The 12,455-nt window shown below is 39.9% G+C and overlaps 1 protein-coding gene across 4 annotated transcripts in view; it reads left to right on the top strand.

The window, feature by feature from the left end:
• The window catches only part of itprid2 (ITPR interacting domain containing 2), a 46,690-nt gene extending 36,390 nt beyond the window's left edge, over positions 1 to 10,300 (top strand). For 2 of the 4 annotated variants that reach the window (XM_042001317.1, XM_042001320.1), the window contains 10 exons: positions 224 to 416; positions 948 to 999; positions 2,302 to 2,381; positions 2,711 to 4,486; positions 5,118 to 5,177; positions 5,982 to 6,106; positions 6,220 to 6,334; positions 6,439 to 6,504; positions 6,612 to 6,941; positions 8,549 to 10,300. In XM_042001317.1, the coding sequence (XP_041857251.1) occupies positions 224 to 416; positions 948 to 999; positions 2,302 to 2,381; positions 2,711 to 4,486; positions 5,118 to 5,177; positions 5,982 to 6,106; positions 6,220 to 6,334; positions 6,439 to 6,504; positions 6,612 to 6,941; positions 8,549 to 8,656 (2,905 nt within the window). In that variant the 3' untranslated portion in view covers positions 8,657 to 10,300. The remainder of the gene's footprint in view (positions 1 to 223; positions 417 to 947; positions 1,000 to 2,301; positions 2,382 to 2,710; positions 4,487 to 5,117; positions 5,178 to 5,981; positions 6,107 to 6,219; positions 6,335 to 6,438; positions 6,505 to 6,611; positions 6,942 to 8,548) is intronic. The other 2 variants (XM_042001319.1, XM_042001318.1) reach the window with 2 other exon arrangements.
• Positions 10,301 to 12,455: the final 2,155 nt, after the last annotated feature.

Raw genomic sequence — 12,455 nt, 5'->3', positions numbered from 1 at the left:
ATCCAAAAAGTCAGTCAGGGGTAAATCTGAGGTGTTGTGAGATGATGGAAAACAAAACAAATAATTTAGTTACACAGAATTGTAATTGGGTCATAAATTTTAGAGAAACCATAAAAATTCATATTTGCAGGTTAAGTTATGATTTTATAGTGGGTAAGAAATTAATATAAGAAATCGAAGTACCACTCACACTTTCCCACCTTGACTAACATCCATCGATCAGTTCTGAACAGAGCAGAAGGGGACCTGAGTGTCGGCTACAGTTAGCTGATCACCAGTCAGCCAACCAGAAACCAGAGGCGGAAGGAGCTCGGCTCAGCCTCCCCTTCACCCCCGACAAAGCTGTGTCCACCCTCACGCCGCCCCAGCTGGCCCAGCTCCGCACAGAAAACACCAACTCTTTTGACATGGAAGAGGTGAGGACTTCTCCAGGGATCTCCCACGTTTACTCATACTGATACCGTTTTTGATTACATCAGAGGGTAACCTCTTCTCCACCCACGGGTGTTCCAGTGTCATCACTGTCAAACCATTTCAGATAATGTTTAGTTTTGTCTGCTGTACCTGTAGTCAGTAAACATGCAGTCTGCTAGTCAAATTCATGCAAATAAAGGAAAAATCTTCTTCTGCTTATTTCAGAATGCCAGAAGGGAAATATAAGTTAATGTGTTTAGTTTATGCTGCAGCTTTGCAGCTTAAAACCAGAAGCACACAGCTGAGCTTGAATGGCTATTAAAAAAAACATTTATTTATGTTTAATGGATAAATAGCAATAGTTAAAGAACAGCTATCCTCATGGACGAGCATGTTGACCCATTGTCTCTGCATAATTCAAACAGTTATATGAAGTGTTTCTGAAAGGACACAGGTTTTTATGGTTAATGATGATACTAACCATGCACACCTCTTTGTTTCTTTCCTTTAAAGTGCTCTTATTTGTCTTTTAGATTCAGACTAATGACGATGAGACTCTACCAGGCAGAACATCCAGAACCACTGGTGAGTCTTCATTTAGGCTATGTCCACACGGCACAGAAGCCGGTTCAGGTGTGAAAACGGTGGCGAAAACTAGGAGAAAGGCTTCAACGTCTGCATGAAACCGCTGTAGTACATACTACAAGGCTGTGGGGGGCGCTACGATGATTAAAAATTAACACTCCAGAGCTAGAACAAGATGGAGCGCATGCGCAGATAATGACACATCTGCTTGCTCCCGCTGTTGATGGTACAGTAGCACAATACAGTGTGGTAAAAACTGTGCATTTTGGTGCTAAATCTGTACACAAGCCAGGACTGTCTGGAGCAGCACCACAATGCAGATGGTCACGGACGCCAATATTGTTGTTGTGTTTGGTCAATGTTCATCACACTGACGTCATATCCTCTTGTTGTGTGGTTACGCTGTCCACACAGTACCACAGACGTTAGAGGTGTCAAACCTATCCACCTTGGTACCAGGTTTCAGACATGATCGGTTTCATGGAGTCTAATCCCTGGTTTCGTAGGGATGAAAGGGTAGATTGCTAAAATACTTTTGCGGTTTTACTGCAATTCGGCGTTGTGAGGACGGCCCCTTAACTGTCTTGAAATGGTTTTTGTCTCACTCAAAGCAACAGCGTGTAGTTGGTTTATATGTTCTCTTGTTAGCAGAAGTTTACATTCAGCACTTTTCTTCACATCATGTAATATTATTATAATATAATATTATTAAAATATAATATTATTGTCAATGTTTACTGTACCTTTATGCATTTCCTTACTTAATCATCAATATTAAACATTTCATTTTCAAATAAATCCTCATTGATGTAAACATTGATGCAAACATTGATACTTTGGAGGGAATCCACTTATTTACAGCCAGTTACATTGGCATCCAAATGAGAAGGTCAGTAGAAACAATTGCAGTGACAGCTGTGGTTCAGCTTGAACACATTCATGCACATCCTCATGTTAGTATTGCTTTAAGGTAGACTCTAAAGAAAAACGAACCTCTGCTTAAATCTTTAACAAGCAGGGGCTGTTATATAAGCTGTTGTGGTGCCGCTGGGTTCCAAACCAATGTCCTTCTTAAATTTCTTCAGACCTAAACTCAATACTTCTTCAACAAATGAGATTAATGGTCTGAATTCCATAAATGTTTTTCTGTGTTACCCCTTAGATCTCAATGAGGACTGGCTTTTCTGCTTTTATGTCATCTTTTCATGTTCAGTATAAATGATTCTTCTCTGCCACCTTCAGGTTGTATGAAGTACTGCCGAAATAATCATGTTTCATTTGTTTTCTGTCTACACCTCTCAGACCTTTCAAGGACTGTCAGTCAGCAGTCTGACAGCAGTGGTTTTGCTGAAGAGCCCTCTGTCGACAACAGCTACCTCAAGGTTGGTTTGTGTTTTTGGTAGATTTAATCCCACCTATCATTGATTTTGTTGCATGGCTCCAACTCAGCACTAAAAAGCTGCTAACACTCTGCTGCATTACTGTAAATAACCACACATTTTCCTATCTGTTATGTCAGGAAAAGGTGCCATATTTTTACTATAGTTGTAGTATAAAAGAAATGATAATTGCATATTATTAAATAAAAAGTAGTCATATTTTTATTAGAGTTGTCTAAAGTACCGAAAAAATAAAACTCTATAAACAATTGTGTTAGGAGCTGAGCACCATTTACAACAATGAAAATGAACTTTTAACTAATCATACTCAGTTGCAGGAGAGTTGTGACAGCTGTGACAGCGAGACCACTGTGACATCACACCCTTCACAAGATGTGGCAACGCCTCATGCACTGGACCAACCCATGTTCGAGCTACCAGATGGCAGACAGGAAGAGGCGGAGCCTGCTGGTGCTACAGAGGCTGATGGGAGAAGAAACTCAAGAGAAGAGGACGTGCATGAAGGGAGTTCAGAACAGTTTCCACAGTATACGGCCCACCATCTCCCCACAAACAGACTTACAGGAGACCAGCAGGAGGAGACTCAGGAAGGGGAGCAAGTCGAGGCTACGGACAGGACTGATCCCAGCACAGAACCACAAACAGATGGTACCCAGAGTATGTCAGCTTCTGAGCCAGAACAACAACATGAATTAGAGCAAACAAGGAATCAGTCAGAACAAGAACCACAACACACAGAGCATCTGACTGAGACCATGGCAGACATGGATGCACCCACAGAGGGAGATAAGGACAAAGCCCCCACAGAGCACAAAATCCAGGATGATTTTTGTTCACTTTATCCTTCTCTTCCAGCCTCACCAGTTTTCAGTGCTCTAAACCGAGCCAAACAGAACCAGCTGAACCGGTCAGGCCAGCAAATCAGTCCCCAGATCAATGATGCACACCAAGCCCCAGGAGGGGGACGAGGAAGACGTGGTGTCTTTCCCATGCAGAGGTCCTCCTCCCTGCCCTCATCACTCCTCTCACCCAGAGTTGTGTCTTCTGTCAGGATCCAGTTTGGACGAGGACAGACATCCTGCACTACACCTAGTTACACCTATAAATATGCTCAGGATGGTGTAGATGGCACAAAAGAAGAGGAGGCTCTTAAGGAGGAGGAGGAAGAGGACGGTGGGCAAAACAACTGTCTGTCGACTCTGATTATAAACCCCAGCTATAATGAGAAACTACCAGCTTCTGTCCCTCCTAAACCCATCCCTCGCGACCTGATGCGGTCATCCTATTCCCTGCAGAGCTCCAGCCCTCCTCCTGATCTTTCATTGGGAGACCAAGTCCCTTCCCAGAGTGTTCCAGATCTTTCATTTAGCCAGCGGCAGCCTAACCAGTTCCCACAGAACATAGGCACCAACCAGAGGCAGCAAGGGTGGAATCCAGCGCAGATGATCTCAAACCCCAGCCCTTTAGCAGTGTTCTCTGACCCCACCCCCAACCATAGTCCAAGCTTTAACTCTAGCCCTTACCCCTTCAGTCTGAACCCTCATCTACAGCATCATTATGCAAGTCCTCCTAACCTCCACCACAACAATTCTTTGAACCACTACTCTAGTCTAACCAGTCTGCACCAACCTACTACTTCCCCAGCCCCCACACATGGCAGCCTCACCAATTTGCATCAGCACCATCCTTCCCTAGCTCCTCACTTACATCCTGTAACTCCCACAATGCACCACCAGAGCTATAACCATCCATATAGTCATCACTCACCTTATCACACACCTCCTCAGTTTGCCTCACCTTATCTTGGATACCATGGGTACACCATGAACCCCCACTTGCCGTTCCCCCACCCTGTCACTCAGTATCCACCACCGGCTCTAGAACCCAGCCTCCATCCGGGCTTAACTCATTCTGCTCCAGGCTTGCTTCCCGGCCTGGGATCTCTCCACAGCCCGGCTCAGAACTTTCACCCTGGTCTCACTCCTGCTGCTCCAGGTTCAGGACCTAGCCATACTCCATCCAGCACAGAGATGCAGCTGAGGAGGGTCCTGCATGAGATCAGGGGAACAGTTCAGAGTCTGAATCAGGTTGGTCTTCTTGAGTCACTTAACTTGCCTTTGGTTGTTGTTTACATTCTTTTTGCCAAACTTTATTTTTATTGCTCTAGTTCTTGTCATGTTGCTGTAGAAATAATCCCCCTGTAAGAAAAATCAAAGACCACAGAAGCTGTGGGTGTTGTAAGATTACTGGAGGTAACATTAAATTGGTTGCACCCATTATGCTACTGATATTCCCTTACTGCATCAGTAGGGGTAAAATCAAGAGGCCTTAATTCAACGTGGTAACTAAAGAGCTTTAGAGATCTGGTTGCTTTAGAAAAGAGACAGGTTAGCCATTTCCAATCTTTTGCTACGTTAACATCAATGACTAATTATAGCTGTGGAAGATGTTTAATTATTTAGTTTTTCTGCTTTCTCTAGAGTTTGTTTGAATTTTTATGGTTGGCTGTCTTGGTTGGTCATTAACATTTATGTGTAGTACTGTCTGTTTGGTGAGTAATTCTTAAACAAACTGAATCAGTTGACTTTTTAAAATCAGGTTTACAGTTTTATGTTAGACAACTGAGTGTAGCAGTCATGACATTCCTAACTATGTCATGTCTAACTGTCACCTTGATGTTCCATCTCTTGTCTTGACCTTGTTATCTTCACCATCTAGAGCCAAGATGACCCTCCAGGTGTGTTCGGTGACCACAGAGCAGCTGCTCCCACCCACCAGGTACTACAGCTGTATTCATGTCTGGAATAACAATTTCTGAATCTGAAGAGATTTTTTATCTGTTAGAGACCCCACACGAGAAAAGAAAAAAATCAGACTTTTACCATCCTTGGTTGGGAAGGGGCAAAATCTGGACAAAAACAGCCCGATAATCTTTATGTGTGTGCCCAGCTTTGGTGGTAGGGCTGGGAGATATGACCTAAAAATAAAATCTCAGATTTTTTTTAAACTAAATCTGATTTTAATAGATTTCTTTAGTTTTTCTTTCTTAAAAACATATTGAACTTATTAAAAACAATAGTAATCTTTAATGTTATTTATTTATTTATCTGTGATGTTTTTCTATCAGGATCCTTATCATATGGCATCCACTGTGGAAATACTTGAATCCAGAAGCAGTTGATCCTGAAGTTTTAGTGTATTTAACTTAATTCCATTTAAAAGTGACCTTCTTTCCCTGGGTCATTTTCAAGCAAAAGTAATAACCCCCCTGTGGTTCAACACTTGCACCCCCCACCTCCTACAGTACTCGCACACATGCACGCACCCCTCCACAGCCACACACACATTGAAGAGTAACACCTGTTCTTTTTCTTATTTATGTGTGCTTAAGCCGAGAGACTCCTTAAAATTTCATTATGCTTTCAACATGAGTGATGTGAGTTATGCACTTTAAGACTTCAAAGGCATATGCCATAAGTTTTTTTTGTTTGTTTTGTTTCCTTTCAGGTATCAACAGAGTGGTCTGTTGTTGTTGCTTTTATTAGTAAAGTGTGTATTTTTATTATTATTTTTTTTTCTCAGTCTTTGGCAGAGTTTCAGCAGAAGAGGCAATGTCTGAACGTCTTCCGCAATCAGATGACGGACCTCGAGATGTCAATCATGCGACAACAGGCTCTGGTGTATAAACACCTGAGCCCCGCTGACAGGTGACACATAAGGACAAGCGTACACGTGCTGCACAGTTACCTGGACCCAAAAGATACATGACACCGTGAAGCAAATGAAACCAATTTTGTGTCTGTTTCTGTGTTTTTTGCAGGCTTGAGATAGAGCATCTTCAGTCTCTGAGATCAGCGGTAAGAGAAGAACTCCAGGAGCTGGAACAACAGCTGGAAGACAGACTGATAGAGCTAACACGGCACTCGCGCTACAAAGTATGTCTAAGCATCAGAGATGTAAACATTACTCATACAAACCTGCCTATGCAACTCTTTATGACATGATGTGGCTGTAATGTAGTGCCTGCTGTCTACCTCAGGGTCTTCATAGAGGCAGTAGTGTTGACAGTCTGTCCACCTCATCTGCACTGAGAGCCATGGAGCCGGTTAGCAGACACACACACACTACCACACACATCAGTTATATAAAGCTAAAAATGTCAACATGTGTCTAATATGCAGCCTTTTCCTATGTCTCTTCGTGTCTATCCAGATGTCAGACCTCCTCAGGGAGCAGTTTTTCCTCCAATCAGAGCTCAGCTATGACGGCCGCGCCCCCTCAACAGACCCTTCCACTCGCTCCTCCAGTCCGGTCAGAGGAGAGGGAAGAGTAGATGTCAAGCAGAGGCCAGAAGTGTATCGGGCATCAATCAGCATAACCCCTGCTCCTCCTCCTCGTCCCAACATGAATACAGAGGAAGAAGAAGGGGAAAGGAGGAGGGACAGCGAGGGCGTTGAGGGAGGAAAAGTGGGTGGGGAAGAGGAGGAGGAAGAAGCAGCCGGAAGATTCAAAGTGAACAACTTTCAGCAGCTCATCCAAGAGGTAACCATCTAAAATAGGAGCAGTCTAATGCAGTGTATGGCTGCCAAGGCTGGGTGAAACATCTAAAATCCAGATGCATCCATCACTTCTAAGTTAGACTAAGCCCCTGGTAATAATTCCCATGCATTTTTCCTTACTTGATGAATTACCCTGCCTCAAACCTCAACAAATGTATTTAGAATTTAGTATAGCAATGATAAGCATGGCCCTAAATATGGTTATTTTCAAACATTTCTTTCCAAACTTTTATTTAACTAGGAGCGATTACTCTTAAGGTTAAAAATCTCTTTTGCTTGAATGTCTTAGCTCAGCCATACTTACAACAAACACAAAAATACATTAAACAATTACAAAGTTCCATCACAACAACAAGAAAACATATTGGTCAAATCTATAAACACTAGAAATAAAAAATAAAAAAAAGATATCAGACTATTTACATGACAATTCATTGCAACAGTTATCATAAATTTGCAAAGCAGTGATCAATAATAATATTTACAGCTGCATTTATAATATTTTATTCATTAAATGAAAGCAGCTCTTTAAGATTGGGGCAGTTTTAGAGCTTACTCCAAGTGCTGGAAGCTGCATATTTAAATACCTTTTCCCCTTGACTCAAGACAGGCTCTAGGTGCCGGTTAAAGGACCACATCTTTGGGGAGTAAAGGCAGTAACTTCCCATACTGTTTTTGGAGGACATAGATCTGTAGGTAGGATGGAAGGGTGCCAAAAGTAGTTAAATCAATGAGAATATGTCAGTTTTTAGCCTGCAGGGATGACAACCCAGAGCATCCAGCCTGAGAAAACAACATACAGTGAGTAGGAGTTTGAAGGTTTTTAATTAACTTCAGTACTCCATGGTGTGGCATGCATGTAAATGAGATTGCTATAATCCAGCACTGACATGAACATGACTAGATTAATTTTTGGCCTCAAACAAGAAATAATTGCTGGGTAGTGATAGCCTAATGTTATTTTACCTTAAAAAGTATTTAAACAATTAAAATTAAATAATTATTTGGAATTGCATTTATTTCCAGAAACAGACAAAGTCAATCTCAGCCCATAAACTTCACCTTTTAGGTCTTGATCTCACCACCAGCCCTCTTTCCAACTGGCAAATCTCACACAGAGCTCACTGTTTACACTGCCAGAGTCATGGCTGCCCTTGTTGCCCTCTCTTCAAGGTGCTCTGCAGCCCACCTGCACCCCAGCTCTGTTTCATGCTGAGTCAATGTCATGCATGTTGACATGTGGATATGATAATCTCTTTGACTGAAAGTGATCTCTGCTCAAAGTTAGATCTGTTTTAAACAAATCCATCATGTCCTAATATAAAGAAGGCTTCACTTTGTTTTTATAATAAAGTAATGCAATTAACTTTAAACTTAAAGTTTGCATCTTCTGGCATGTGATGTGGGAATACTCCTTAAAATTCTCTATCTGTGGCAGTGCACAAAGCTGAACCTGTGTTTACTTAACAAATTCTAAAACAATATTGTCCCATTTCTTTTTTTTATTCTTTTTTTTACATCCCTTTACAGAAAAAATGGCTCTGGATGTTGAAATTTTTTCTTAACCAGTTTTACTTTTTGTCTCCCAAGATTCGAGAGAGCGTTGCAAAGGAGGTCCGACGAGAGATCTACAACGAGCTGCTGGCTGCCGCATCTCCACGGAGCTCACCCCACCCTGCCAGGCAACCTCACCCATAGTCCTGACAGCAGCAGAGCACCGCTCCTTTCACATCCAGCCTTAATAACCACAACCTGATCAACACCACTGTCTTGTCTGTAACACTGTATAGCGGAGTAACACTGTGGAACACTGTGTCTGTAACACTGACGATGAACCAAACACGCCATCTACATGTGATAAACCCCACCCACTCCACCTGTGATTCCCCCTGCTGCTGGTAAAGAGCTTGTAATTAGTGAGAGGAATGAGGAAACATGAGGAATCTGTTTCCTTTTGTTGAGGTGGTGTGATGCATGTTGGGAAAGCCAGTCTGGATGATGAGGCATTTTCTATTTCTCATATCCTGTTTCCCTCTTTTATAAACTCTTGTGGACAAACTGGTACTACTGCCACTAATACTACTAGTGCTGCTGCCGATGCCCCTCTACTAATCCCAGTCCTGTGAATAATGTGCTTCAAGTTATTTTGATCCCAGTCTCCTAGATCAGGAACAGAGTCCATAATATTATAAATAGTAATCAGCTTTTTTTTTTTTTTAAAGTTTTTCGAACTGTATGTTTTGCAAGTTTAGGAGAAAATTATTGTTTAAAAAAAAACCAAAACAAAACAAAAAAAAACAAACCACACATATCACAAACTGAATGTAGCCAGTATTTAAAAGTGCATCAAAGAAAATACTGGTTCATCCTAATTTAAAAGATAAAATATATAATTGCTCTCTTCCTGCTGTTGTTCAGATTTTAAGACCTCTGTTTCTTAAGATTTGTGCTTCTTGCTCTTAAGTATTAAACAATACACTTGAATTTATTATGGGCTCCTCACAGTAATGAAAGTTGGCATTTGAATGATTTTACTGTCGCGCTAAATAATCCAGTTTTTAAAAGCACAATGCAAGAATAAACTGAAAACAGTGTGGCTATTGTTGGGAGGTTAATGCATGAAAATAAGGGTTAAGTTTCACAATGAGATAAAGGATTGTATGTTCATATCAGCTTTTAATGCTGTGAGCACCACAAAAGGATATTATGTCCCACTTGTTGATGGTGTTGGTGGTAAAGGTTGTAGAGACATATTTATATTTTCCATTAATTGAGCCTGTAACATGTCTTAAGACCTTAAAAAAGCCTTAATTGTCCCAAAATGTCTACACTTGTGCCTTCTTGTGAGGATTTGTATTTCTTAATCTGTGACAAGCCAGATAAAGTCAAACAGGGCTTATTTTTCCATTCAACGCTATTCATTCCATACCCATTTCAACTTAGTAGAAAAGGGTTAAAGATAGTTTTAAAGTCAACATTTGCATTACGATACATCATCATCACCATCATCATTATCATCGTCATCATACTTCTGCTCCTTTCATCTCCTACCGGTTGTCTCATCAAACAATCAAAGGATTTAAATATTTAAAGTACAACAACTTTAACATTTTAAAACCTGCGTTAAAATTATAAAACACTTTGGATGAATGGATGGATGAACAGAAGTCAGGACATAATAATTTGACCAATAGCATTTGCATCTGCACCTGCTTAATAAACAAGATGTAGCTAAGAAAATCCCATTTTTAAATTAATAAAAGGTGCTTTGTTTTCGGTTTTGAAATTATTCTAGCCGTTTCCCCTTATTTCCAGTCTTTGTGCCAAGCTAGGCTAAAAACCAGGTAATGTTTGCAGGTTAGCCTTTGCTTGGTCTGCGAGTTTGTTAAAACTGAGCAAGATATGGAAGGTAAACAGTGTGTGATGTCATGAGATGCTTGGGTTAAGAGGTTTCAGTATGTTGTGGTGACAGTGATGATGAGGACGATGATGTGACTGGTCAAACAAGCAGCTTGCTAAGCTAGCTTTAGCTCTGTTAGCATGTTAGCTTCACTTTAATGAAAAATGCATGCAATAATGTGAACACAATGATTTTATACTGAGATGGTAGATTTTTCAATAGATTACAGTGAACATTTAAGATAGATTTAAAACAAATGCTCTAGCTTGTTTGTTTATTGGGAGAAGATCTGTTGTCTTTGCACAGAATCTGCTGAAACACATTTTTTTAATCTATAGTCTTCAACATTTGTGCCTATGGGTAGTTTATCTGTGTTGCCATGTGATCATTTAAGCTTCCACAGACTCCCATTAGAATTTTGTTTGCTGGGAGCTGATCTGTGTGTATGTGGATGTTTGGAAACTAACTCAAAGCTCACAGGTTAGCTTCCTGATAAAAAGAAAGCATCCAGATACATTTCACAGTTTTCATGCTGCAAGTGCAGTTCCCATCATGTCACTGAAATAACTAAAAGATTGTATCTTTCATTCGTGAAAATGCCCAAAATTGTTATTAATGGGACCTTCTGAGCTTAGAGTAACATTTTTGCTTTCACTGATCACTAACTTCACCCTGTTGGACCAACACTCACATTTTTTGTTTTAGTTATTTAACTGATCAGAATTCTAATTACACTTTACTGTCTGAGTGTTGGTGGCTATTAATTTCTATCATTGTCTTATTTTGATGATGTTTATTTTGTACTGATGTGTTATAAGTGGGATGTAAGGAGGGTGTAGGGTCACTTTGTAGAGAGACGAATAATAAAGATGTATTTATTTTCAGTACAGATGAATGTGTGTGTTTATGTCTGGGTTAAAGAGATGTTAAATATTAAATCATGGTAAGAAAATCCAGTGAGGTTTATTCTATAAAACCTGCAAGAAAAGCAACATTTAACAATAGTTAAATGCGGATGTATTTCCACTTTATTTTTATTAATTTACATAAAAGTTATTTTCAAATATTTGTCTTGTTATATTTGTCAAATCATGGCACAATCTATATGTCAACTTTAATAAACTCTGAAGTGCTTAATATAGTCAAATATCATTGATTTCCCTCAAATTTTAGAAAATAAACTTGTGAAAGAATAGAAGAAAAATTGCTTAATTTGCACAGGAGCATAACAACATTAAAACAAAAGAGAAAGGAAAAGAAAGAACACCGGGTAAAAACAGTATTAAAACATGATCAAGTTTAAAAGAAACCGATGCAGATAAGGACTTTTTAAAATAAAAACTATTCAAATGCAGCAGAGAACAGGTGCGTTTTTAACTTGGATTTAAATAAACTGTGTTTCAACCGATCTGAAACACTCAGCCTATAGCAGCATAACTAAAGGGATGGCTAAGGGTCACCCAAACGTGTCCTAACAATAAACTTTATCAAAAGAAAGCTTTAAGCCTAATTTTAAAAGTAGAGATGGTGTCTACTTCCTAAACACAAACCGGGAGCTGGTTTCATAATTGAGGGGCCTGATAACTGAAGGCTCTGCCTCCCATTCTACTTTCAGAAACTCTTGAAATCCTAAATAAACCTACAGAACAAAAACCTCCACTGGGAAAATTGGGACCTGTGAAATCTTTAAAATTCAATGGAGAATTTAATGGAGTTTGGTCATGAAGAGCTGTATATGTATAAGTAAATGTAGCTTGTTCTTTTAAAATAACTCCAGGGATTCCAAATGTATTTAAAAAAAACGTCATTTTTTTAATTAAAATTACATTATTTTACATTATTAAACAGAAACTGTGGGAAATATTGAGGGTCAATGTGGGGTTGGTTGCCTTCCCCAATATGTCAACCTGTAGACTCAGGATGTTGTGGATCAAACAACTTTTTGGATTAGTTTAATCTTTTACAAATGGCATGAAGCAGTTTTTTTTCCCTAATTTATTGTTAGTGAAGTGAGACATTGAATTGAAGTAAGACCAAGCTATAAAACTTATCTAGCTTAGCTGTTACCCTGTTCACATCTTTGGAGGACCTAACAAT

This window comes from Melanotaenia boesemani, chromosome 12 (assembly GCF_017639745.1).
Source record: "Melanotaenia boesemani isolate fMelBoe1 chromosome 12, fMelBoe1.pri, whole genome shotgun sequence".
Lineage (NCBI taxonomy): Eukaryota > Metazoa > Chordata > Actinopteri > Atheriniformes > Melanotaeniidae > Melanotaenia > Melanotaenia boesemani.
Note: the sequence above shows the minus strand (reverse complement) of the source record. Positions and strands in the feature narration are given on the sequence as shown.